This window comes from Felis catus, chromosome B1 (assembly GCF_018350175.1).
Source record: "Felis catus isolate Fca126 chromosome B1, F.catus_Fca126_mat1.0, whole genome shotgun sequence".
Lineage (NCBI taxonomy): Eukaryota > Metazoa > Chordata > Mammalia > Carnivora > Felidae > Felis > Felis catus.
The window spans coordinates 114,152,710-114,178,430 of NC_058371.1; the positions used below are offsets into that span (position 1 = coordinate 114,152,710).

The 25,721-nt window shown below is 43.1% G+C and overlaps 1 protein-coding gene and 1 long non-coding RNA gene across 6 annotated transcripts in view; one reads left to right on the forward strand and one right to left on the reverse strand.

Annotated features, from left to right (window-relative positions):
- ETNPPL (ethanolamine-phosphate phospho-lyase) overlaps positions 1-10,804 on the forward strand; it is a 48,278-nt gene extending 37,474 nt beyond the window's left edge. For 3 of the 4 annotated variants that reach the window (XM_019829121.2, XM_045056021.1, XM_045056019.1), the window contains one exon: positions 5,362-5,706. Coding sequence is in view for 2 of the 4 variants with exons in the window: in XM_045056021.1 (XP_044911956.1) it covers positions 5,362-5,379 (18 nt within the window). In the remaining 2 variants the exon portion in view is untranslated. Of the gene's footprint in view, positions 1-5,361; positions 5,707-10,540 lie in introns of those variants that run through there. The other variant, XM_045056020.1, reaches the window with a different exon arrangement.
- Positions 10,805-11,126: 322 nt separating this feature from the next.
- LOC109499033 lies at positions 11,127-18,373 on the reverse strand. 2 transcript variants are annotated; one of them, XR_006596877.1, is made up of 5 exons: positions 18,258-18,366; positions 14,356-15,360; positions 13,602-13,813; positions 12,316-12,402; positions 11,127-11,343 (listed from the first exon to the last, which is right to left on the reverse strand). It is a non-coding gene; the product is annotated as an uncharacterized LOC109499033 (long non-coding RNA). The 2 variants fall into 2 exon arrangements; XR_006596878.1 differs by having other exon boundaries at positions 11,137-11,343; positions 14,356-14,515; positions 18,258-18,373.
- Positions 18,374-25,721: the final 7,348 nt, after the last annotated feature.

The following is a 25,721-nucleotide window of genomic DNA, read 5'->3' on the forward strand; positions in this document are numbered from 1 at the left end:
ATGTGTAGATAGCTTTGGGTAGTATTGACATTTTAACAATATTTATTCTTCCAACCCATGAGCACGGAATGTTTTTCCATTTTTTTATATCTTCTTCAATTTCCTTCATAAGCTTTCTATAGTTTTCAGCATACAGATCTTTTACATCTTTGGTTAGATTTATTCCTAGGTATTTTATGTTTCTTGGTGCAATTGTGAATGGGATCAGTTTCTTGATTTGTCTTTCTGTTGCTTGCTTCATTATTAGTGTATAAGAATGCAACTGATTTCTGTACATTGATTTTGTATCCTGCAGCTTTGCTAAATTCATGTATCAGTTCTAGCAGACTTTTGGTGGAGTCTATCGGATTTTCCATGTATAATATCATGTGATCTGCAAAAAGTGAAAGCTTGACTTCATCGTTGCCAATTTTGATGCCTTTGATTTCCTTTTGTTGTCTGATTGCTGATGCTAGCACTTCCAACACTATGTTAAACAACAGCAGTGAGAATGGATATCCCTGTCGTGTTCCTGATCTCAGGAAAAAAGCTCTCAGTTTATCCCCATTGAGGATGATGTTAGCTGTAGGCTTTTCATAAATGGCTTTTATGATCTTTAAGTATGTTCCTTCTATCCCGACTTTCTCGACGGTTTTTATTAAGAAACGTTGCTGAATTTTCTCAAATGCTTTTTCTGCATCGACTGACAGGATCATATGGTTCTTATCTTTTCTTTTATTAATGTGATGTATCACGTTGATTGATTTGAAAATGTTGTACCAGCCCTGCATCCCAGGAATGAATCCCACTTGATCATGGTGAATAATTCTTTTTATATGCTGTTGAATTCAATTTGCTAGTATCTTATTGAGAATTTTTGCATCCATATTCATCAGGGATATTGGCCTGTAGTTCTCTTTTTTTACTGGGTCTCTGGTTTAGGAATCTAAACCTAACTGGTTTAGGAATCAAAGTAATACTGGCTTCATAGAATGAGTCTGGAAGTTTTCCTTCCCTTTCTATTTTCGGGAATAGCTTGAGAAGGATCGGTATTATCTCTGCTTTAAATGTCTGGTAGAACTCCCCTGGGAAGCCATCTGGTCCTGGACTCTTATTTGTTGGGAGATTTTTGATAACTGATTCAATTTCTTCGCTGGTTATGGGTCTGTTCAAGCTTTCTATTTCCTCCTGATTGAGTTTTGGAAGTGTGTGCGTGTTTAGGAATTTGTCCATTTCTTCCAGGTTGTCCAGTTTGTTGGCATATAGTTTTTCATAGTATTCCCTGATAATTGCTTGTATTTCTGAGGGATTGGTTGTAATAATTCCATTTTCATTCATGATTTTATCTATTTGGGTCATCTCCCTTTTCTTTTTGAGAAGCCTGGCTAGAGGTTTGTCAATTTTGTTTATTTTTTCAAAAAACCAACTCTTGGTTTCATTGATCTGCTCTACAGTTTTTTTAGATTCTATATTGTTTTTTTCTGATCTGATCTTTATTATTTCTCTCCTTCTGCTGGGTTTAGGCTGTATTTGCTGTTCTGCTTCTAGTTCCTTTAGGTGTGCTGTTAGATTTTGTATTTGGGATTTTTCTTGTTTCTTGAGATAGGCCTGGATGGCAATGTATTTTCCTCTCAGGACTGCCTTCGCTGCATCCCAAAGCATTTGGATTGTTGTATTTCCATTTTCGTTTGTTTCCATATATTTTTTAATTTCCTCTCTAATTGCCTGGTTGACCCATTCATTCTTTAGTAGGGTGTTCTTTAACCTCCATGCTTTTGGAGGTTTTCCAGACTTTTTCCTGTGGTTGATTTCAAGCTTCATAGCATTGTGGTCTAAAAGTATGCATGGTATGATCTCAATTCTTGCATACTTATGAAGGGCTGTTTTGTGACCCAGCATGTGATCTATCTTGGAGAATGTTCCATGTGCACTTGAGAAGAAAGTATATTCTGTTGCTTTGGGATGCAGAGTTCTAAATATATCTATCAAGTCCATCTGATCCAATGTACCATTCAGGGCCCTTGTTTCTTTATTGACCGTGTGTCTAGATGATCTATCCATTTCTGTAAGTGGGGTGTTAAAGTCCCCTTCAATTACCACATTCTTATCAATAAGGTTGCTTATGTTTGTGAGTAATTGTTTTATATATTTGGGGGCTCCCGTATTCGGCACATAGACATTTATAATTGTTAGCTCTTCCTGATGGATAGACCCTGTAATTATTATATAATGCCCTTCTTCATCTCTTGTTACAGCCTTTAATTTAAAGTCTAGTTTGTCTGATATAAGTATGGCTACTCCAGCTCTCTTTTGACTTCCAGTAGCATGATAAATAGTTCTCCATCCCCTCACTTTCAATATGAAGGTGTCCTCAGGTCTAAAATGAGTCTCTTGTAGACAGCAAATAGATGGGTCTTGTTTTTTTATCCATTCTGATACCCTATGTCTTTTGGTTGGCGCATTTAGTCCATTTACATTCAGTGTTATTATACAAAGATATGGGTTTAAAGTCATTGTGATGTCTGTAGGTTTCATGCTTGTAGCGAGGTCTCTGGTACTTTGTCTCATAGGATCCCCCTTAGGATCTCTTGTAGGGCTGGTTTAGTGGTGATGAATTCCTTCCATTTTTGTTAGTTTGGGAAGACCTTTATCTCTCCTTCTATTCTAAATGACAGATTTGCTGGATAAAGGATTCTCGGCTGCATATTTTTTCTGTTCATCACATTGAAGATTTCCTGCCATTCCTTTCTGGCCTGCCAAGTTTCAGTAGAGAGATCCGTCACAAGTCTTATCAGTCTCCCTTTATATGTTAGAGCATGTTTATCCCTAGCTGCTTTCAGAATTTTCTCTTTATCCTTGTATTTTGCCAGTTTCACTATGATATGTCGTGCAGAAGATCGATTCAAGTTACGTCTGAAGGGAGTTCTCTGTGCCTCTTGGATTTCAATGCCTTTTTCCTTTCCCAGATCCGGGAAGTTCTCAGCTATTATTTCTTCAAGTACACCTTCAGCACTTTTCCCTCTCTCTTCCTCCTCTGGAAAATCAATTATGCGTAGATTATTTCTCTTTAGTGCATCACTTAGTTCTCTAATTTTCCCCTCATACTCCTGGATTTTTTTATCTCTCTTTTTCTCAGCTTCCTCTTTTTCCATAATTTTATCTTCCAGTTCACCTATTCTCTCCTCTGCCTCTTCAATCTGAGCTGTGGTTGTCTCCATTTTATTTTGCAACTCATTTATAGCATTTTTTAGCTCCTCCTGGCTGTTCCTTAGTCCCTTGATCTCTGTAGCAATAGATTCTCTGCTGTCCTCTATACTGTTTTCAAGCCCAGCGATTAATTTTATGACTATTATTCTAAATTCACTTTCTGTTATATTATATAAATCCTTTTTGATCAGTTCATTAGCTGTTGTTATTTCCTGGAGATTCTTTTGAGGGGAATTCTTCCGCTTGGTCATTTTGGATAGTCCCTGGCGTGGTGAGGACCTGCAGGGCACTTCCCCTGCGCTGTGGTGTATAACTGGAGTTGGTGGGCGGGGCTGCAGTCCGACCTAATGTCTGCCCGCAGCCCACCGCTGGGGCCACAGTCAGACTGGTGTGTGCCTTCTCTTCCCCTCTCCTAGGGGCAGGATTCACTGTGGGGTGGCGTGGCCTGTCTGGGATACTTGCACACTGCCAGGCTTGTGGTGCTGGGGATCTGGCGTATTAGCTGGGGTGGATTGGCAAGGTGCACAGGGGCAGGAGGGGCAGGCTCAGCTCGCTTTTCTTTCAGAGGTCCGCTTCAGGAGGGGCCCTGAGGCACCGGGAGTGAGTCAGACCTGCCGCCAGAGGGATGGATCCGCAGAAGCACAGCCTTGGGTGTTTGCACGGTGCAAGCAAGTTCTGTGACTGGCTCCCTTGGGAATTTTGGCTGGGGGATGGGTGAAGGAGATGGCACTGGTGAGCACCTTTGTTCCCCGCCAAGCTGTCGTCCGGGGCTCAACAACTCTCCCTCCCGTTGTCCTCCAGCCCTCCCGTTCTCCAAGCAGAGCTGTTAGCTTATAACCTTCCAGATGTTAAGTCCCGCTTGCTGTCAGAACACACTCCATCCGGCCCCTCTGCTTTTGCAAGCCAGACTGGGGGCTCTGCTTTGCCGGCGCGCTGCCCCTCCGCGCCAGCTCCCTCCCGCCAGTCCATGTAGCGCGCACCGCCTCTCCGCTCTTCCTAGCCTCTTCCGTGGGCCTCTCATCTACGCTTGGCTCCAGAGAATCTGTTCTGCTAGTCTTCTGGTGGTTTTCTGGGTTATTTAGGCAAGTGTGGGTGGAATCTAAGTGATCAGCAGGACGCAGTGAGCCCAGCATCCTCCTACACCGCCATCTCTCTTCCACATCATTTAAAAATCTTGGGGTCAGAGGCATACAAGAGTAATCAATTGACATAGATGGTTGAATCTACTAATGAAATGTTGTAAAACCAGTTAGTTTGATAAATTGGCTTTGAAGTAATAGAAGCAAAAGAAAAACACAGTTTATCAGTCAGTAACAGACACAAAAAATATTAATTAGGAAAACTCACTCAAACGACATGGTAACAAAGATACAATAATTTTACTAGGTAATATTGACCTGAACATAACAAAACATTGGCCACCAAATGCTGATTTATGCATCCTTGCTATTTTTTATACCAATAACAATATCATCTGTGAACTGAAACGCAGCTGCCCCAGGGAAAGTATAAATCCAGGATGCATTTTTTCATTCCCTAGAGAGAAGAAAATTGTAGCAAAAGGGTGCCTGGGTGGCTCAGTCCGCTGAGCGTCCAACTCTTGGTTTCAGCTCAGGTCATGATCTCACAGTTTCATGAGTTCAAGCTCTGAGTCAGGCTCTGCACTGACAGTGTGGAACCAGTTTGGGATTCTCTCTCTCCCTCTCTCTGCCCTTCCCCCACTCTCACTGTCTCTCTCTCTCTCTCTCTCTAAATAAATAAATAAATAAATAAACTTTAAAAAAAAAAGAAAGAAAGAAAATTGCAGCAGTAACACAGGATTTGAAGGGGAAATGAGACTATGGGAGCAGAAAATGCAGATTTAGAAAGCAAGAACGATTTGCAGGGAGCTGTGATCCCCTAACATTTGTTTCTTCAGAACACCCTGAGGATTCGCTGATTGTAACCATGCCCCCTCATGCCTCACACGTAGTTTCTGATCTCCTTGGTATACGAATTTTAAAAAGAAAAAGAGAGAAGATGGGGAGATAAAAAATAATCACCCATTCCTTTCAAATATTCAATAATTTGGTTTTGTTTTTCATTAATAATATTGCTGTATGATATTCCTGAGATTACTAACCTATGGTGTCTATCTAGATTTTAAGTTTGTTTCTTTTCCTTTTTTTCTTCCAGAACTGCTTCTTTACTTAATCCCTCTTTTCTAAAGTGTTTCAATCAAACAGATTGATTTTACAGAAACACCAATTTCCTCGTGATGTTCTGATTCAATCACCCAGTCACTCCCGCCATTGCCCAATGGGGTAATGAAAAAATGGCCATAGCAGCAGGGATAAGAGCTATGCATAGACTCAGCAACATGGACTTCTGCTCACCAAGGTCACTCTGGCTACAGCCACACCCGACTGCCCAGTCTGCCAACAGCAGCAGCCAATGCTATACTTCCAGTATGGCATCATTCCCAGAGAATTGGCCAAATTCTGAGTGGCAGGTTGATTAAAGTTTACCTCTTCAACCATGGGAGTGATAGTGCTTTATTTTCACTGGAGGAGATAGTTGACTCTGGATACGGATTTTCCTTTCCTGCCTCAATGCTTCCACCAAAACTATCATTCATGGATTTCCAGAAAAAGTCCACTGTCATGGTACTACACACTGAATTACTTCTGACACAGGAGCTCATTTCGCAGAAAATGAAATGTGGAGAAGGGTCCATGATCATAGAGTTCACTGGTTTTCCCATGTTTTCCATCATCCTGAAACAATTAGCTTACAAGAATGGTGGAACAGCCTTTTTATGACCCAGTGATGGTGGCAGCATCTTGCAAGGCTGGAGAAATGTCCTTCAGAATGCAGTAAATGGTCTAAATTAGTGGACAATATATGGTGTTCTTTCCCTAGAATTCATGGGATTGGGAATCACAGGGTGGACATGACAGTGAATCCTCTCCCTATGAACTGCAATGATCCACTAGAAGAGTTTTAGCTTCCTAGCCCCACAAGTTTAGGCTTCGCTGGTTGGGAGGTCTTGTTTCCAAAGGGAATAACCCTTCCACTAGTGGACACAACAATGATTCCTCTTAAAACTTGAGACTGCCAGCCAGCCACTTGGGTTTGTCATGCCACTGAATCAACAGGCAAAGAGAGTGGTTACTTTAATTCATTGGGATGACTGATACTGATCATTAAGGGAAAATAATGCTGCTAGTACACAAAAGGGATAAGGAAGAGTATTTCTGGAATTCAAAGATAAACATCATCCAAAGATTTTTAAAAGTGTGTGTCAGGGGTGGATTTTGTATCCTTTTTTGGGGAAAGGGATGTGTGTTTGAGGTTGTATATGGCATAGCTGTGTCATGGTCAGTGGAAACATGAAGCTGCTACTGTCTTTATTTGAAAATTAAATACAGTTTAAGGAGATGTGCATAGGTTCCAAGTTGAGGAAGGAGGGACTGGGGTGGTTTTGTTTTGGATTTGGGTAGGGCGCAAAACAGACTCAGCTTTGAGACTGAGGGAGGCAGCAAAGCATCAGTCACTTTGTAGCTGACACCCATTGTCACTGCTATGCTGACTCACCTCCTTGGTGTGAGGCAGCAACTGGGCTGCAACTGCCCCACTTCCCCTGGGTCCCCCTTAGCTCCTCCAACTCCTGGGCCTGAGCTACGTGTTGAGTTCATGATGAAGGACCCAGCTAATGCATGACACTCATACCGTTAAAGTCAGAGGCAACCAAAACCAACATGGATTTCAGCCTGTCCTCATGGGCTTATTCTTTGGATTCCGGATCTTGTTCTTCACACATTACATCTGCCTTCTCTTTCCAAATAAATGCTTGTCCTGCCTTGCAGAGATTGCACCACAATTGCATAAGGTCAAATCCCTGTAACAAATCCTTATAAATGTAATATAAGCATAAACATATGTGCATGTATATGAAAAGCAGACTTAGTGGGATATATATATAATATAATATATATATTATATTATATATATATCACATATGTCATATCTATATATAAAATAGATATACATATATATCCTGGTGGTTTTATTATTAGACCATGACTGATAGATGATACAAAGTAGATCCTCTTATCATAATGGAATTAATCTAAAAATCCATAACAGAATGATTACAGGAAAATCACCAAAACACTAGGAAATTAAACGGCACACTTTTAGATCATAGCAAAAAGAAGAAGTCTCAAAGGACATTAGAAAAGGTAAATGTTGAACATCAAATATACCACATTTTTATACTACTCTATAGCACCTAGAATGCATTAATACATTCTCAATTAACTGAAGGATATCTTAGGTGGGGTTCCCCGGAAGCAGAGCCTGAGACAGGAATTCTTTTGCAAATGATTTATTGGAGGAGCATTCAGGAGGAAGGGATTAAGGAAGCAAGGGGAGAGGAGAAATCAGGGAAAGAGGAAGCAGAGCTATCCTTACCAGGAGCCCACTGGTGTCTTTGGAGCATTTATGGCACCAGTTAACCCTGCTTCAGACAAGGGGCCCTGGCCTTTACAGGATCATGCAGTCATTAGCTACAAGCCAAGGAGGGGGGTGTTTCCAGACATCTCTGGGATAGCCAATTCCCTTGGGCAGAGGTCAGTCTTCCGGAGAAAGGGGAGCCCTGAGTCGTTAGCAGTCAACACTTAAGAGTAGTTGGGGGCTTGGGGGCCTGGGTGGCTCAGTCGGTTGAGTGTCTGACTTTGGCTCAGGTCATGATCTCACGGTTCGTGGGTTCGAGCCCCGCATCGGGCTCTGTGCTGATAGCTCAGAGCCTGGAGCCTGCTTCGGATTCTGTGTCTCCTCTCTCTGCCCCTCCCCTGATAGCGCTCTGCCTCTCTCTCTCAAAAATAAATAAACATTGAAAAAAAAATTTTTTTAAATAAAGAGTAGTTGGGGGCTGGTTGTCCTAGCTTAATAAAAGGGGTTGGTGTGGACAGGGCATCAGCAGCACCCATTAAAAACCCATTAAAAAGGGTTTCCAAAGAGATTTATTTGTTGTGAGACCTCTAATCCATTTTCTTTTATTTTGAGACAGAGAGGCATGATCCTTCACTAAGGTGTCTGAGCATATAAATAGCATTTTAAAACATGGTTTCCTTCTACTATCACAAAAAACAACTAGAAAAAATTCTAACAAGAGAGCTGCTGTGCAATGGGAACCACAAGAAACCTGTCTTCACATTAGACCCACGCCTAAGGAAACAGTGAGATATGTGCAGTGTCACCCGAACTAGGCAGGAGCCAGAACTTGTCTTCCAGCTCTGCCACTTAATCACCCTGTGACTTTAGTGAGTCATTTGTTTTTTCAGAATCTGTGTCTTCAGCTGTGAGATCAGAATAATCACACCGATGCTCCCTACTTCCTAGGAAGTTGTGAGAGGGAACTGAAATATACATACGGAGGGTGCTCGGAAGCCCGAGGTTTTGCTAACTGTAAGCTTTGAGTACCAAGTTTGAAAACACCCACACAGATGACTGGGTTGCTGAACAACTGTTGATCCTTCCCCAAAGGCCGAGGTTGAAGAAACCACAGAGAGGAAACTGAGAACTTCTCTGGGTGGGGGTGGTTTGAACTTGGGAGTCTGAAGGTGGGGGGCAGGGTGGTCCGGGAAGGAGGCCCACCAGCTCAGCTTGGTGGAGAAAAGGGAAAACAGGAGGGGAAACGGGCTCTGCACTGGCTCCACCCTCGCCATCACCTTGGGCCACACAGTGAGTGCCTTCAGACCTCAGCTCCAGGTGTCCCCAGCACTAGTGTCCGGGTTTGAAAGGTCAGTACTTGGAAACTGAGAACTATAGGTGGAACTAATTGACCTCAGGTGGTTGTTTTCCCACCTCTCTTCCCCTTCAAACCCCTGCTGCACTCTACCTCGGGCTCTCCCACCCCCATCCAGCCCCGTTACCTGCACTTGAGGGTTCTGAACTTGTTCCAATTGCGCTGCCCCACTGCTCTGGGTATTCTTGTATACATCTCCGTTTGCACATCGCTGTAGTTTCTGTTGAGTGTGTGCTTAGGCGTGGAATTGCTGAGTGCTTAGGGTATCTGAATGCTCAACTTAGGTAGATAATGCCAAACTATTACCACCAAAGTCGTTACCCCAGTTTATACTCCTACCAGCAACTTGCAAGAGATCCTGAAGATCCGCCTCTTCTTCAGTATTTCATATTGTCAATAGTGCTGTTCATAACAGGAAAAACCTGGAAACACACAGATGCTCCCAGCAGTTGAGTAGATTAATAAGCTGTGACCTATTTTCAGAGCAGAATATAATACAGCACTCAAAAATGATGAACCACAACGTACACACAACGCATTTTTTAACGATGCGTTTAAATATCAAAAAGAAGCACACCATAAGCAAAGCAGTTAGTGCTGAACACGGGATGAGGGGGAAGGATGACGAAGGATAGTTTGATAGGAGGTATCGTGTGGTTAATTGTAAGTTACTCTCAATGCCCTGGCTCTCAATTTAGTGGTATGTTCTCAGGTAGTTATTGCATTATTTAAAGTAGCTGACTGAATGACTAAAGACCACGCACGAACCAATGATGAGGCTATGTCACAAACCAAATATCGTGTTCATTCAATTCTATACACTTATACATGTAAGTTTTTTAAATGGAAAAAAGGACAGATGGATAGAAGGAAGAAACTACCAAACGTTGAGAACTAAACAGAAATCACTCAACACTGTGGCTTACCTGTTGGTTGGGTGTTTGTGCACATCTACTCCTTTGTGTCCCTCAGGACTTTGCCCCCTTGTGCCAGTTCCAAAAGGTGGGCATGCACATCCAGAGAAAATCTTCAGAATACACTAACTAAATTTTACAACCCATTCCTGGGCCCACACAATCTCTAAAATAAAAAAAGTGGCAGGGAGAGTTTGCTCTTGTTTTGCACCCAGTAGAAACAGAGGGGAAAAAACATGAATCCTTTCCTCATAGCAGTGAAAATGGGTGTTCTCAAGTCTTGGTGGTATAGTGATCACCTGGTGGCTTTTTAACATGCACCTTCCTTAGACATTTCTTTTCAGGTACCAGCATTTTTAACCATCATTCCAGACCATTCCGATTCAGGTAGTCTGAGGACCACGTTGTGGGAAATACTGGGTTAAAGAATGGAAGCAAGAGGAGTGTTTGTATAGCTAAGGAAGTTGCCATTAAGGGGTCAGTAAATGGGGCAATTAAGAGCCAATTTTATTGTGAACATATAAAACCTTGTAAATTATGAGTCAACTAGGGAAATGACTCTCTTCCTTTTCATGTGTTTAATATGTATTATTTCTGATAATTTGTATTGGTCCTTGGGAGATGTGTGTGTATGTTTATTTTCTAACAGGTACCTCATGGACACTTAAAAGTATACTAGCACGTCTGCAAATCTTATCCTGACAAGGAGACCTTAAAAAGGATTAGACTTGAATGCGTCTTCTGGAATGACATGCCAAGAGCACTGCACACCATCTGAAGCCAAGTCAACTAGACATGGCTGAACGTAATTTTTTCCCCTTTGTACCAAATATAATGGTGCAGAGTGACCCTTAATGTGGAAGGGAAAACTGGCACTTGGATTTCCAATAACATTAAAATATTCCCGAATTTATCTTTTTTTAATTAAATAAACCCAGTCATTCCAGGATTTTCTCATAGAAACCTATTTCCCAAGCATTGATTTTTTTTTAATTCAAGGTTAATTATGTATGAAATATAGTTTATACATGGTAAATTTCATCCATTGTAAGCATATGGATTAACAGTGTCTTTCATATTTGACAAACATATATGAAGAGTACAGAAGTAGCCAGAACCTCTTCTTTCTGGTCTATGGCCAGTGTATGTTTGATTCCAGGAGCCATGGTTGTCAGGATAAACTATATGTTTTATGTAAAGTCTCAGAGAGGTAAGAATATTTGAGTTCTCTACAGATCTAAGTGGTGCTTCTGGAGTTTATATTCTGTACTATTCGGCTCTGGCTGCCATAACAAAATACAATAGACTAGGTGGCTTAAACAACACCAATTTATTTTCTCACAGTTCTGGAAGCTGGAAGTCCAAGATCAGGCTAGAAGAAGCATGGCTGGTTTCTAGTGAGTCCCTCTTCCTGTCTTACATGTAGCTGCTTTCTCACCGTGGCTTCACATGCTGTGGAGAGAGAGACAGCAAGCTCTCTGGTATCTCTTCTAATGAGGGCACTAATCCCATCATGAAGCCCCCACCATCGTGACTTCACCTAAACTTATCTCTCAAAAGCTCCATTTCCACATACCATTACACTGGGGGTTGGGGTTTCTGCATACAAATTTATTTTTATTTTTATTTTTTTTAATTTTTTTTTCCAACGTTTTTATTTATTTTTGGGACAGAGAGAGACAGAGCATGAACAGGGGAGGGGCAGAGAGAGAGGGAGACACAGAATCGGAAACAGGCTCCAGGCTCCGAGCCATCAGCCCAGAGCCTGACGCGGGGCTCGAACTCCCGGACCGCGAGATCGTGACCTGGCTGAAGTCGGACGCTTAACCGACTGCGCCACCCAGGCGCCCCTCTGCATACAAATTTATTGATGACGGAGTCTATAGTATACCCACGGAATGTATTTCTGGCTCAAATCTTCAGACCTATACTGGGTTTGGGAGGCTAGGGGCAAAGAATCTCCTACTTCTACAGAAGCACTCAGAGAAACTCTTTGCCTCTAATCCTTTTTTTTTTTTTTTAATTTTTTTTTTTCAACGTTTATTTTTGCGACAGAGAGAGACAGAGCATGAACGGGGGAGGGGCAGAGAGACAGGGAGACACAGAATCGGAAACAGGCTCCAGGCTCTGAGCCATCAGCCCAGAGCCCGACGCGGGGCTGGAACTCACGGACCGCGAGATCGTGACCTGGCTGAAGTCGGACTCTTAACCGACTGCGCCACCCAGGCGCCCCATCCTCTAATCAAGTCTTAATGGGGAAATGTGAGGATCAACTCTTTCTGTAGGCAACACAAGAGCTGGGTGTTTTTTTTTTTTACCCCCTTCTAGGTCAAAGGGTGTCAGGTTGAGACTTCACATCACTCTTCAGTGTCATGACTGGGGTCAAGAGGCAAAGTTCTATCCTTCAGAAAGTCAGGGCCTTACCTGCCGTTGAGTCCACAGTCAGATGCATGACAACCTGAGGTTAATTTGATCATCTTTATTATAACCATTGAGGTCCTGATGCACCTGCTTTAAAAGGAGCAAGATGATGAATTTTTTCTGATATTCCAAGTTATAAAAATAAAGCTCAGAAAGTCAAGATGGCTCTGATGTATTAAAAAATAGGGCACCTGCGTGGCTCAGTCGGTAAAGCATTTGGACTCTTAATTTCAGTTCAGGTCATGATCTCACCATTGTGAGATCGAGACCTGACTCAGGCTCTGAGCTGGGCTTGGTACAGCCAGCTTACGATTCTCTCTCAATCTGGGGCGCCCGGTGGCTCCATCAGTTAAGTGTCTGACCTCGACTCAGGTCATGATTTCATGGTTCATGAGTTCAAGCCCCATGTCAGGCTCTGTACTGACAGCTTAGAGCCTGGAGCCTGCTTCAGATTCTGTCTCCCTCTCTCTCTCTGTGCCCCTCCCCACTCATGCTCTATCTCTCTCTCTCTCCTTCAAAAATATGTAAACATTAAAAAAATATATTTTCTCTCAATCTCCCTCTGCCCCTCGCCAACTTCCACCTGCTTAAGATTCTCTCTCCCTCTCTTTCTGCCCCTTCCCCACTTGCACGCGAGTGTGAGCTCTCTCTAAAAAAAAAAAAAAAAAAAAAAAAAAGAATAAAGCCTCTATAGTTGGTACTTTACATGTAGTTGGCCTTCCCAGGAAAATGTGAAAAGTTGTCACTGTTACCATGAACTGCTTTGGGATCCTCAAACAAAATGAACAATTTATTCAATAGAAAAAATATCCAGTGAATAGACAAAATTCTAACTGAACCCTCAAACTGAGCCACTTTATCTCTACCAAATAATTATCATTAATAATCATGATCATAATCATGATCATGATTATTAAACAGGAAATCTGTAGCTTTGAAAAGAAAACCTAAGAATTTCTCTCAAATCTTCTAATGTGATGGGATCCAAACATAAAGAATAATTTGAACGAAAAAGTTTGCCCCCAAAAATGCATGAGATCCTTCATTGTGATTGTTTCCATGTGCCTTTCTGAGAGCTTCACAGGTCAAATCCAAGAATGATAGAAAACAGTCTTTTTTTTTTTTTAATGGCATGTTTGCATTAGATAGTCCTCCATTAGTTTTATATCTGATCTGGCTTGATTCTGGGTGTTATAACTGGGGAGTGCAGACTGACGTGCCCCCCCCCCCCCCCGAGAGGGAGCTGCCGCCAGTCAGGGGGAAGAGAAGCAGAACATTCTTTAACTTACCAGATGCTTAGCATAGGCAGTGAAACCTCCAAATGAAAGGGCAGCAAAATTTTCTTATCTCCACCCCATAATGAAGTCATAAAAGTCTTGACTTTCCCTGATGTGTGGCCATGTGGTTTTAAACAGTGCATGAGTTTGGGTTTTCCTACAAGCAGACCTTGAGACAAAAACCAATCCCAAGAAGCAGAAGTGGGGAAGTGGGGAATCTGAGCCTGGGAAGTGAGAAAAAAAAACAATAAGGAAGGAAACACCGCCCTCATGTGGGGTTTGTTTCCTTTCAAAGTACTTTGAAATGATTAGTTTAAGGCTAAATATGAACTCGAACACACTCCATGATTTATAATTTTTGTCTATCTTTCCTCCTAAAAATATTTCCATGCTGGACCTGTTGTTCCTATATCCATTAAGAATATCCATTGGGGGGCGCCTGGGTGGCGCAGACGGTTAAGCGTCCGCCTTCAGCCAGGTCACGATCTCGCGGTCCGTGGGTTCGAGCCCCGCGTCGGGCTCTGGGCTGACGGCTCAGAGCCTGGAGCCTGTTTCCGATTCTGTGTCTCCCTCTCCCTCTGCCCCTCCCCCGTTCATGCTCTGTCTCTCTCTGTCCCAAAAATAAATAAACGTTGAAAAAAAAATTAAAAAAAAAAAAAAAAAAGAATATCCATTGGACTGGTCTCCCACCCCAGCCTTTCCTGGAGTGTTTTATCTGGCTTGAAAGCTTATGACTGAGATGTAAGTCCGCGTGGTAAATACCAACCCAGAGGAGCCGTTTTAAAGTCCATCTGCACTACGCTAGAGGAGAGTCGGCCGGGCTCCCTGAAGGCCTGGAGGCACGCTGAGGTGACACAGGCATACTCATCGATGCCTTTGGCAAATATTTCTTGGATTCTTCCCACGTTTCTGCTTAGGATCAGCCCCTGGCAGGAGAAGCAGATGTAAACAGCACAATGACAACACAGGGTGGTATGTGCTGTGTCATCAAGACGCACAGAGAGTGTGCTGCGGTCACTGACAAGGGAGCAGTCGACTTTGTCCAGGGCAGCGCAGAAGTCCCCATAGTCCAGGAGATACGGGAAGGAGGGCATTTCCCAGGCAGAGAGGGTAGACACCCCTTCCAGACAAAGAGCCGGCATTTGCAGAAGCCCAGGGTCTAGAGTGAGAACCAGCGAAAGAGAAAGGGAAGAAGGAAGACCAGAGGACAAAGAGAAGGGAACTGCTATGGAAGGAGACGAAGGAATTATAAAGGGATGTGGACATTATCTCCTAACCTGTGAGGGGGCCTTTGAAGAGATTTAAACAAACAGATTTGCACTCTGTAAAGATCTCTAAGGTAGCTGCAGGGTTGAGAGCAAGGAGGTGCGTCCGGCGGTGGGGGAAGAGGGATTGGACGGTCGGTTTCCTTCACTGCTATAACAAACTACCACAAATGTAGTGGCTTAAAACACAAATTTATTCTGTTAGAGTCCTGGAGGTCAGAAGCCCACAGTGAATCCTACGAGGAGCCTTCTGTGGGCTCCAGGGTAGAGTCTGTTTCCTTGTCTCCTCCACTCTCAGAGACCACCTGCTTGGCTTGGCTCCTGGTCCAACTTCCTCCACCTTCAGAGTGCTTCACTCCAACCTCCAGATCGCATCCGACCTCGTCCTCCTTTGACCTGCTGGCTGCCCTCTTATTAGGACTCTTGCGATGACATAAGATTCAGTTGGATAATCTAGGAAATCTCCCCATCGCAAAATCCTTAATTTAGACACATCTGCAAAGTCCCTTTGGATATAAGGCAATATTCACAGTTTCAGGCATTGGGACAGAATATCCCTGGGGGACCATTATTCAATCCACCACAATGATAGTTTCCAAATGAGAGACAAGTCAAATGAACCCCTAAAATACACGGGAATATCTTAAAGTAAGGGAGCTCCAGGGAGGAAGAAATTTTTTTAACGTTTATTTTATTTTTGAGAGAGAAGGAAGAGAGTGCGAGTGGGGGAGGAGCAGAGAGAGGGATACAGAGGATCCAAAGCAGGCTCTGTCTGTGCTGACAGCAACAAGCCCAAGGCAGGGCTTGAACTCACGAACTGTGGGATCACGACTTGAGCAAAAGTCAAATGCTCAACCAACTGAGCCACCCAGGAACCCCAGGAGGAAGAATATTATGTTTGATTTTTCTTTTTACCAATGCAGAATGAGGGACTTACTACAACCAAAAAACAAATGTGCTCAAATGAAAGGGATTAGTATCTTAGATGTTCTAGCTTTTTTTCTCTTCTTATCCAATGCTTTCTTTATGTGTGTGTGTTCATTATGTAAGCGCTGGGATTCCAGGACGGCACTGCCTACTAATCATGCAAAATGTAACAACGTTCTCCCCCATGAGATTTTGTTAATAGCATTCAAGGTAAGTAATGTAGGGGAAACACAGTGATATGTAGGTAGTCAACTATTTCCCTTTGAGATCCTTGAGAGCACTAGTTGCCCTGATTCACATTTTTATCTCCCACAGAGTGGAGCACAAATTCAACACTAAACATTTGTTCAGCAACCCAGCGTGCCTTCCTTCTTCCTTCATTTTAACAGTGCTAGATTTTCGCACGGATACCAAACACACACACACACACACACACACACACACACACACACTGGTATACTCAATCAGTTTTCTGTTCCCTGGCCCACAGTCCATGGACCATTGGCCTAAGCTCTTCCCAATACAGTGAATGCTGCATTAGAAGAGTTGTCCTGGCATGAAGACATGAACCTGGAACTTCTATGGACATTTAACCAGCATGAGGAGAAATGTACTATCTCGATGGAGAGAAGCACATTGCTGAATCACAAAAAAAACAAAACAAAAAAAAAAACAACCCTAAAACTTGCTCTTCCTCTGGATATTCCAGTTACATGAGCCAATAAATCCTTTTTGTTCACCAAGCTAGTTTGAATTGGGTTTTCTATTTTGCAAGCTAACATTTTCTTTTTTTTTTTTTAATTTTTTTTCAACATTTATTTATTTTTTGGGACAGAGAGAGACAGAGCATAAACGGGGGAAGGGCAGAGAGAGAGGGAGACACAGAATCAGAAACAGGCTCCAGGCTCTGAGCCATCAGCCCAGAGCCCAACGCGGGGCTCGAACTCACAGACCGCGAGATCGTGACCTGGCTGAAGTCGGACGCTTAACCGACTGCGCCACCCAGGCGCCCCACAAGCTAACATTTTCTAACAGGTACATATATATTCCTTGCTGAACATGAACGAATAAATGAATAGCAAGAAAAACCACTTAATTGCAGCATTTCTTCTTAATGCTACTTAGAACATTTGAGTGTTGATATCATCAAAATGCCTGCTTTTTTCTCTGGGCTTTTCATAACTAGGAAAATATGGTTACATAATTTTAGAATGACATGGGTCGAATAGCGATCTATAGATGTGGTTTTCTAGATGGAGAGCTTGCAGGGCAGCAATCCCAACTAGATTGCTGAGAATTAGGGTCCTGGTGTTGGAGGAGATTTTGTAAGCTAAGCACCTCGGTTTCCCCTAGCTTAACTGAGTTTGGAGGTTGCCTTTGAGGGACTGAAGGAGATGATGAGGGTGTCAAGGCCACTCTCTGATGCCTCTAATGGCTCAAAGATTGCTCCTTACTCCCTTTCAAACATCATTTAGTGTAATGTAATATTAAATAAGGAAAGGGTAAAATCAGTTGCAGAACTGAAAAAGAATCCAGTCCCCAGGTCACTTATAATTATATTGAAACGGCAACTAAGGGAAAGTACCTTAAAGGAGGGAGAAGGAACAGGATGGGATTCCACCCTCTGTCCCCCAGTCCTTCTCCCATCACCAATTCAATTTACTGCCCTCCGTTTCTGTGAACATCCATGTGGGCAGAGAACTGAGCATTTTTGAGTCCTGTAAAATAACACAACTGGGGGGAGCCTGGGTGGCTCAGTCGGTTAAGCATCTGACGCTTGACTTAGCTCAAGTCATGATCTCACAGTTCGTAGGATTGAGTTCCGAGTCAGGCTCAGCGCTGGCAGCATGGAGCCTGCTTGGGATTCTCAGTCTCTCTTTCTGTCCCTCCCACACTCCTACTCGCACTCACAGGAGCCTCTCTCTCTCTCTCTCTCTCTCTCTCTCTCAATAAATAAACTAAAAAGAAAAAAAATAGAATTGGCCTAAACCACCTACTTGGTGACCTAAGAAAGCCCTCCAAATTTAAACTTTTTTCCCCAGGTTCTTATCTATTCTGTTACTCTGCCTGATTTGTCAGTTTGTCTTACTCTAGCGACTCTCAGAAGAAAGTGTGAAATATAGTCCACCCCACCCTGGGCTGATTCATGGCTCTTTGTATTTGTGCATATGTCATGAGATCAGCCTGTCAAAGTAATTGCTGGAATTTTGATTGGGATTGCTGAATCTATATATCACTTTGGGGAGAATTGACATACATCTAGTATGCCTCCATTTAGACAAATTGAAAGCTCCGAAAAACTAATTGATAGTGTTTAGATACTGACAAATATCTAATTCTGCCTCTTGCTAGTTGTTGCATTGGTCTTGGATACATTAGTCAGTCTCTCTCTCTCTCTCTCTCTCTCTCTCTCTCTCTCTCTCTTTCTCCCTCCCTGGCCCAATCCGTTTTACCATTTGTAAAACGGAGCTCATACCTGTATTACAGACTTGTTACTTCTTACAACATAGCGAACAGTACACAGTCCAGCGCTCAGCACATGCCAGAGAATCAAAAAACGCTGGTTTCCTTCCCCTTCCCCAACCAGCTTTAGTACAATCAGCCAGAGAGGAGAGGACAACCTCTATGAGGGTTACGTATGCCAGAGTCCCCAGTTCGTAGCCTTGGACTTGCACTCTGTCCTGTACAAAAGGAATGTTGACTGGACAGTGAGGTTATCTCCTGCTCTTTCTGGAAATCGTGACCTCTGTTAGTTTCATCACCGAGGTGTAGGGCAAAGTGAAACTCGTTCAATAGTGCTTATCTCTAAACCAGCTTTCTGCCCGAATCACCAACTGCCAATGGGCTTTCTCCCCGCCCCTTTCTCTCTGTCCTTGGCTCTAGAGAAAGTCAACAGGTAGCCTTTGACCCCTAATGGTAGGCACTGCCAGATTGTATCAAACGCTGGTAGAGTTTTTTAAAAAATTCATTCTGAATTCACAGCACTTTAAAATAATGCCACAGAGCACCTGTATGTCCTTCTCAGCTTTTAGGACTTAGTTATCAACGTTAGCCCCTTAATAATAAAAATCAAAACAACAATATTTAAGATATTTTGACTGATTGCTATATATGCCAAGCATTTTGCTTAGCACTTCATGTGTTATTTTATTGACTCCTCACATGATAATAAGTATTATTTTTATCCCCCGTTTCATAGATCAGTAAACCAGATCTTACCCAATGTCCCGTAGCTAGTTAATTGTGGAGACCCTTATTATATATCTAAATTTGTGTACTGACAAGTTTCAGACTGACATAGTGGATGTGTATACACACTCATGCATACAAACTGGCTCAATGCCATAGCTTTTCTTTCTGCATTGAATGACGGTCACAAACATGGTATGTTCTCCAACCTGTGTAATGTTTTTTTTTTTGACTGATGACCACATATATCAGAGCACTAACAAATCACCATGTGGAGTTCCCCACTCAGACTGGCTCAATGAGTATTAATTTCTCGTGGAAAGATGAGATGATAGAGGAAGACGAGCACACATCTTACAGCCCTAGTTATCACAAGTGCATTTTATAGCCAAATCGTTCCACATCTGAAGGAAAGAAACTTACCACCTGTGCACAAAAGTCGTTGCTGGTTGAGAGCTAGAAAAAGCAATTGTCTGTGGTCACAAGAAATACCTGACTGAAAGCCAATCAGGCCCTCTGCTGCAAAATTTGGAACTGGAACAAAGAGCAGTACGAGTTTCTCTGTTTAGCCAGAAATTTAACACATAAACTTGGGGGCTGTGAGGGAGCAATGCACCCCGCCCAATGCCCAGAAAGGCAGAGAAAACTGTTCACCAGAGAAAGAGCAGTGAAACAGTGTGCAAAGAGAAGGAGAAAAACAAGGTTATGAGAAATAACTCTGACGGCTTGGTGGCTCCCCCATCCACCTGGAACTCACTGCATTCCTGTCCTGGGTTCCTCAAACGTCCCGTTATGCTTTTCATTCATATCCATAGATAGTTGGTTGGCTTTTGTCTTAAAGAAGTTTAAGTGTGGAAGAGGGGTTTAACAAGGAACCCCCCCCCTTCTCCTACAGTAAAGCTTGGAGACTTTTCATTTGTCAATCCTTCCAGCAGAGCCTCTGAGCTTCCCTCAGTGACTATCCCTGTTACAGTTCCCCTTGCTCTACTCAGAGCTTCTTTCTAGCTCCACCTGTGCTCTTCATAACATTTCTCACCAGCTCTGTCCTGTGGCCCTAATCCCAGACTTACCATATGGTTCCCATCCTCACAATAACAGGACAGGCACCAGAACCTGCCCCTTAAAAACAACCAAAAAGCACACTCCTCCAGATCACAAGTGGCATGACATAGCCACAGGCTCTTTTCCAAAAATGAACTTGAGGGCTCGAGTGTGTTATGAGACACACACCAAGGGAATTGGACAGAATGAAGGAAATGTAGACCAGATGCACTCTGGAGTCACCTGGGCAATTTTTAAAATCATGACGCCACGGTCCCACCCCCAGGGACTCTGATGGAATCGGTGTGGGGCCCTGGCATCAGGATTTTCAAAATTTCCCAGCCTCTCACGTGATTCTAATGAGCAGTCACAGCGGAGGACCCCTGATGTACAGGAGAAACATGGGTTTTAGGAAAAGGTAAGGGTGATAATTATGCTGTCTAAAGGTTTCATCCTCCAGAGCATCTAGTGTTGAGTAATGCCCATCTATGAAGCACCTGCTGTGTGCCAGAAACTGTGCTTTACAATTATTATGTCCATGCGTCACAGCCTCCCTGGAGTTTCTCTAGCTGAGGGAGCCAAAGCTGAAGAGGTGAAGTAATTCCACTAAGGACGGACTCCTAGGTCACAGAATTTGTATCTTCCCTGATAACACCAGTCGTCCTGACCTTAGTGGCATCCAAGTCACTAGGGGCACTTGCTAACAACACATTCCTGCCCCTATCCAACAGGGATTAAATTCAACAGGTTTGGACTGGTTCAAGTCTTTCCCCCAAAAGCACGCCAGCTCAGTCTGATGCACACAGTTCACAGACAGCTTTTGACAACGAGTTTCCCAACTACACCATTTCCTCTAGCATGGACCCCCCCACTACTGGGACTCCCGATATAGTAGTTGCTCAAGAAAAATTACCAGAGGGAAAGAGGAAGAGAGGGAGAAAGGAAGGATAAACTTGGCACTAGAGTAATAATTGAGTGATAATAACTGAGTAATAATTATTCATTAACTGAGTATCAATTGAGATGACGGTGAGAAAATAGTTAGAAATATTAAGGGATACACTTCACGTATTTGTGGGCTTATCGGCTTTCTTCCTTTTTGATGTCAAAGAGCTAAAATGAGAAACCCTGACAGTTGGGGGTATAGTGGCAGAGATGGGAAAAAGCCATCCTGGGAAGCAGGCAGGGTGAATATATTCTCCTGCAGAACCACCAAGGTGGTCCACATAGCAGCAGCAGAGGCATCCAGGCCCGGAGACAGTGCTCAGGAGCACAGAGGTGCTTTCTTGCCCACACACCTTCTCTATTTAACTTGACTTTGACAGCCATGGGTAAAAACATCCATTAACACACATAAAACTGCAGAGGGTCAAGCCGACGATTTCAGGTCTGCTTGATAAAACAGCACCGTCCAGCAAGAAGGATTCCAGACTTAAACCAAAAGTCATAGGCCAAGTGCAAGAACAAAATAGGCTTGGGGATTAAATGACCCTTTCTGCACAAGCGGAAGAAAATCACTCCGTGTTACATATGTACCATTGCCCCTCAAATCTCTGTATTGAAAAAGCAATCGTTACCTAGCCCCAGTGGCACATAATATTTTATCTAACCACATTTGTGGCCAGTGAAGGAATCTGGACAGTCCCTCGGAGCCTGTTCACTGCCAAGGGCAGGACTATATTGTAATACTGACGAAGGGCCAAGCCACAACTCTTCCTCCTCCTTCCTTCTCCTCAGCCCTCCACCTCACCATAAATTGTCAGCCCCAGTGAAAACAGCTGAACAGGGACCCAGAGATAAAACTTCAGTGAACATTTCCTCTTTCAACCAAACATGTTTGGACACAACTGGCCGATCATGGACTTGCGACGTGTGTTTGTTGAATGAATGAATGAGTGAGTGAAAGGATTCATTAACCTACAAATCAGCGTAAACAATGTTACAGAACAGGAAAGAGACAAATCTTTGGCACCGACGCAGAAATTCTATAGTAGTTGCTCAATAAATGAGTGTCAAATGACAGTGAAGAAAGTACTCTTGGAGACACTGACCAGGTGAAGCATATTTATTTGGAACCCCAGGGACATGTTTCAAAAATTTGCCTAATACTAAGAAGCGTCTGGTGTTTTTATTAAAAACACAAATTCCCCAGGCTCCTGCCGTGGAGATTCTATTTCTGCAGATCTCCTGCAGGGTCTGGAAATGTCTGTTTGTAAAATTCCTAAATACCCTAGGGCCACGGTGTTAAGGTAGTTTGGTGTTTTTCTTCAGTTCAGTGGAGTTTGACTTTCTCATTCATTCAGCAAACATTTATTGAGTGTCTACTGCATACCAGGCACAGAGTCCTGTACTAGCACATACGGCATGACCAAGAAAGACAAGATCCCCGACCTCATAGGCCCTCCCCCAAGGGAGATTTGAAGGGCATTCGATGAAACAAGGTAACAACTCAAGAGCATCTGAGACCAACAGAGACACACAAAAATGGTCTGGCCGATGAGAAAGGGGAGAGAATAAACAGAAATAAAAACTCTGAAAAGGATTGAAATTCCAAGTTTAGGAAGAGGCTGGAATTTGTGCGAAGGCACCAGCACCAGCACCCAGGGTGGGAGGTGGGAGAAAAGCAACATTCCAGTGGTTTCCTGGGGGTCACTTCAGTGACAAGAAGTAACAGTGTGGCTGGGGCTAACACTCTTGTCTGACATCCAGAACAGGAATGTGTCTCTCTCCCTGGGGCCGATGGGATTTGACTCAGAAAAGTTTTCAGAAAATAAATGCTGTAATTACCGCGCCAGATGAGTGAAGCTTTCGTGGGTTTTTGAAGAGCATGTGCTGTGAAGGTCTCCTCAGGGAGCCGTGCACAGCCTGGGTGGGACCGTGCGCGTCTCCATCCGATCACCCGGAGAAGGTAAATGTGTCACAGGGCCAAAGGACCAGGAAGCACCCATTTTGGAGGATCGGGAGAACCAACTGGAATTTTGGCCATTCCGCTTATTCATTGTGTTAGTCAAGGTCACTACGAGCCTGTTGTCTTGTCCCTCCGGGTCATCGTGGACATTTTACGTAACCGCATTTGTGGTCAATAAAGGAATCACGAAATGAAGAAGAAGTGATTAGCAGAATCACTTTTGGGCAATTGCTGTTACTATTTTCATAGATGTGCGAAAAGGATAGAAAAGACGTAGGTCTTTATGGATATCAGTTTCTGTGGCTCTTATCGTGATGAGTTCCCTACCTATGGAATCCTGGAAGCGTCTAGGTTTTCCACATAAAAAACATTTGTTAAAACTTTCCTCATTTGAGGGGTGCCTGGGTGGCTCAGTCGGTTAAGCGCCCGACTTCAGCTCAGGTCATGATCTCACGGTTCATGGGTTTGAGCCCCGCGTTGGTCTCTGTGCTCTGACAGCTCAGAGCCTGGGGCCTGCTTCAGATTTTGTCTCTGGCTCTCTCTGCCCCTCCCCTGCTTGTGCTCCGTCTGTCTCTAAAATAAGTAAACATTAAAAAAAATTTTTTTTAACTTTCCTCATTCGAGGAGTGTGTGCAATGACCTCGTGACTTAAACACCATCAAAGGAGAATCCCCAGCAAAGACCTAGCTGAAGACATATTTCCAGGGACTCCACTTTTGCCTCATCCCTACCAAGTGAGAATCGTTTCTGGTGGGCAAATTTTGCCTGCAGGTGTTAAGGATTAAATTATTAACAGTATTGATTTTTAGCCAAGGAGAAAATGGAAAGAGGGCTGAGGGTGTTGGTGGATCGTTGAACTTCAACTTTGAGAAAAAGATGGTTTCAGTGGGAGAGGGAAACACCTAAAGAGCTGGGGTTAGGTTGAGAGCAATGGGAGTTGGGGTGAGGAGAATCCCAAAGGAAGGAAAGGTGATCAAAGAGAGGGTAGGTCCCAACCGGGACCTTGGGTATTTTGAGCATTAACTGGGTATTACCCTGGCATTGAATCCTGCCAGGTCATTTAGTCAGTGGTTCATTCATTTCATTCATTCATTCTATAGGTATTTATTAAGGACCTAATATGTAGTTGCTCATCCTAGCAGGTACATAATAAATGCCTGAACAGGATTCACAGGCTGCTCCACCTAATGACTGACTTTGGGCAGGTATAATGGTAGTACTTACCTCATAGACATGAGGGAAGGACTAAATTAATACATGTAAAATGCTAAGACGAATACCTGGAAAATGGCAAATTCTCAACAAATATCAGCTGCTGCCTAGTATTAACAGAGGGCCATTGAGGTGTCAAATTAGGAACTGTTACTTTTAGGAGATCATCAAATTTTTGCATCACCCCGCCTCCGCCCACACACGCACTCGGGTCAGTGCAAGATCATAGGATTTATGGTCACCTCCGCTTTCCCAGACCTCAACATTTCAGAGCCTTTTCTTTTTCCTTCCCGTACACATTTCACATAAGATTCTTCTATTTCCCTTCATTCACATTACTTTCTCTCACTTGAGCAATGTTGGAATTCCTTACTTTGTTCAGTCATTTTATTCTCCTACTTCTTGCTGTTTCTGATGGACACTTCCTTCTCTAACACCTATGACTGGAGACGGTCTAAGAGATCCAGATAGAAAGTGCTCGATAAAATTCTCTCTCTTCTACCTTCACTCCTGCCACGTCTTCTAACGTGACTTTCTATTCTTGAAATCTACGGTACAAGTTAAAAATGACTGGCTCCTCTTATAGTGATTAATAGACTTTAATTCATTCTTATGCCCCTAAACTGATGACTCTCACAGGACTCAACACAAGATTTACTTATGTTTGAGCTATGTCTACAATTTTCTTCAAATCTCCCTGTCTCCATTTGCCCACTCTAGAGAATGGAAATCTCATCAAATTCCTGCCGACCCCACAAGGGTATTATAAAGGTTAATGAGGCAATTTCCCAGCAGTGCTTTGAGTGCTGAGAGTGTATGACCATTATTATTGCAAGATTATTGAGGACTTCCAGTGCTTATAAAATAGCACATATTCCCTTCAGGCTATTAGATAAGAATTCTTAATTTCAATTTTTCAGAATTTAATAAATTCAGGGGGTTTTTTTCATCTTTACGGTTTTGTTAGGCATTTTACTGACATTTCAATGAGATGAAATTCTGAAAGTCTTATGTAAATTGGAATGTATATATAAATACAAACACTTATATGCATTTTACCTATGCATAAATACTTATATATCTATACCAAATCAGTCATTTTTTTAAATATGTAATACAAAACAAATCCTTGTGGACGTAGGTTTCTGAGAGAATAAGTGTTAAAGACTCAAAAAGAATTCAGTCTGATACTTGAATTCCCTCCAAGCCATCACCGAAGAATGTTCTATCTATGCTTAAATTTCTCCATTGACAACTTGTTCGGTTTTATAAACTTCCTAACATGTAAAGAATTGCCCCTTTCGCCAGGAAAGGGTTGTCCCGTGTTGTCCTCTCTCCCCCCAAATCTCCAACACTTCCCCCGTCCTCACCCAGTGGACAAGCTGGCTTCCTGCTCTGCCAAAACAGCTGACGCCATCAGAAGGCAACTTGCACTCTCCCCAGTCGCCCTGCCTTCTGCCTTCTCTCCCATTTCTGTGGGTGGATAATCTCCCTGTGCTCTTAGCTAAGGCCATCCTCTCTCACCTACTTCAGCACACGGCACCGCCCTTTTCCTGCCTGTCCTTTGCGTCACCCGCTTTTCTCTCTCTA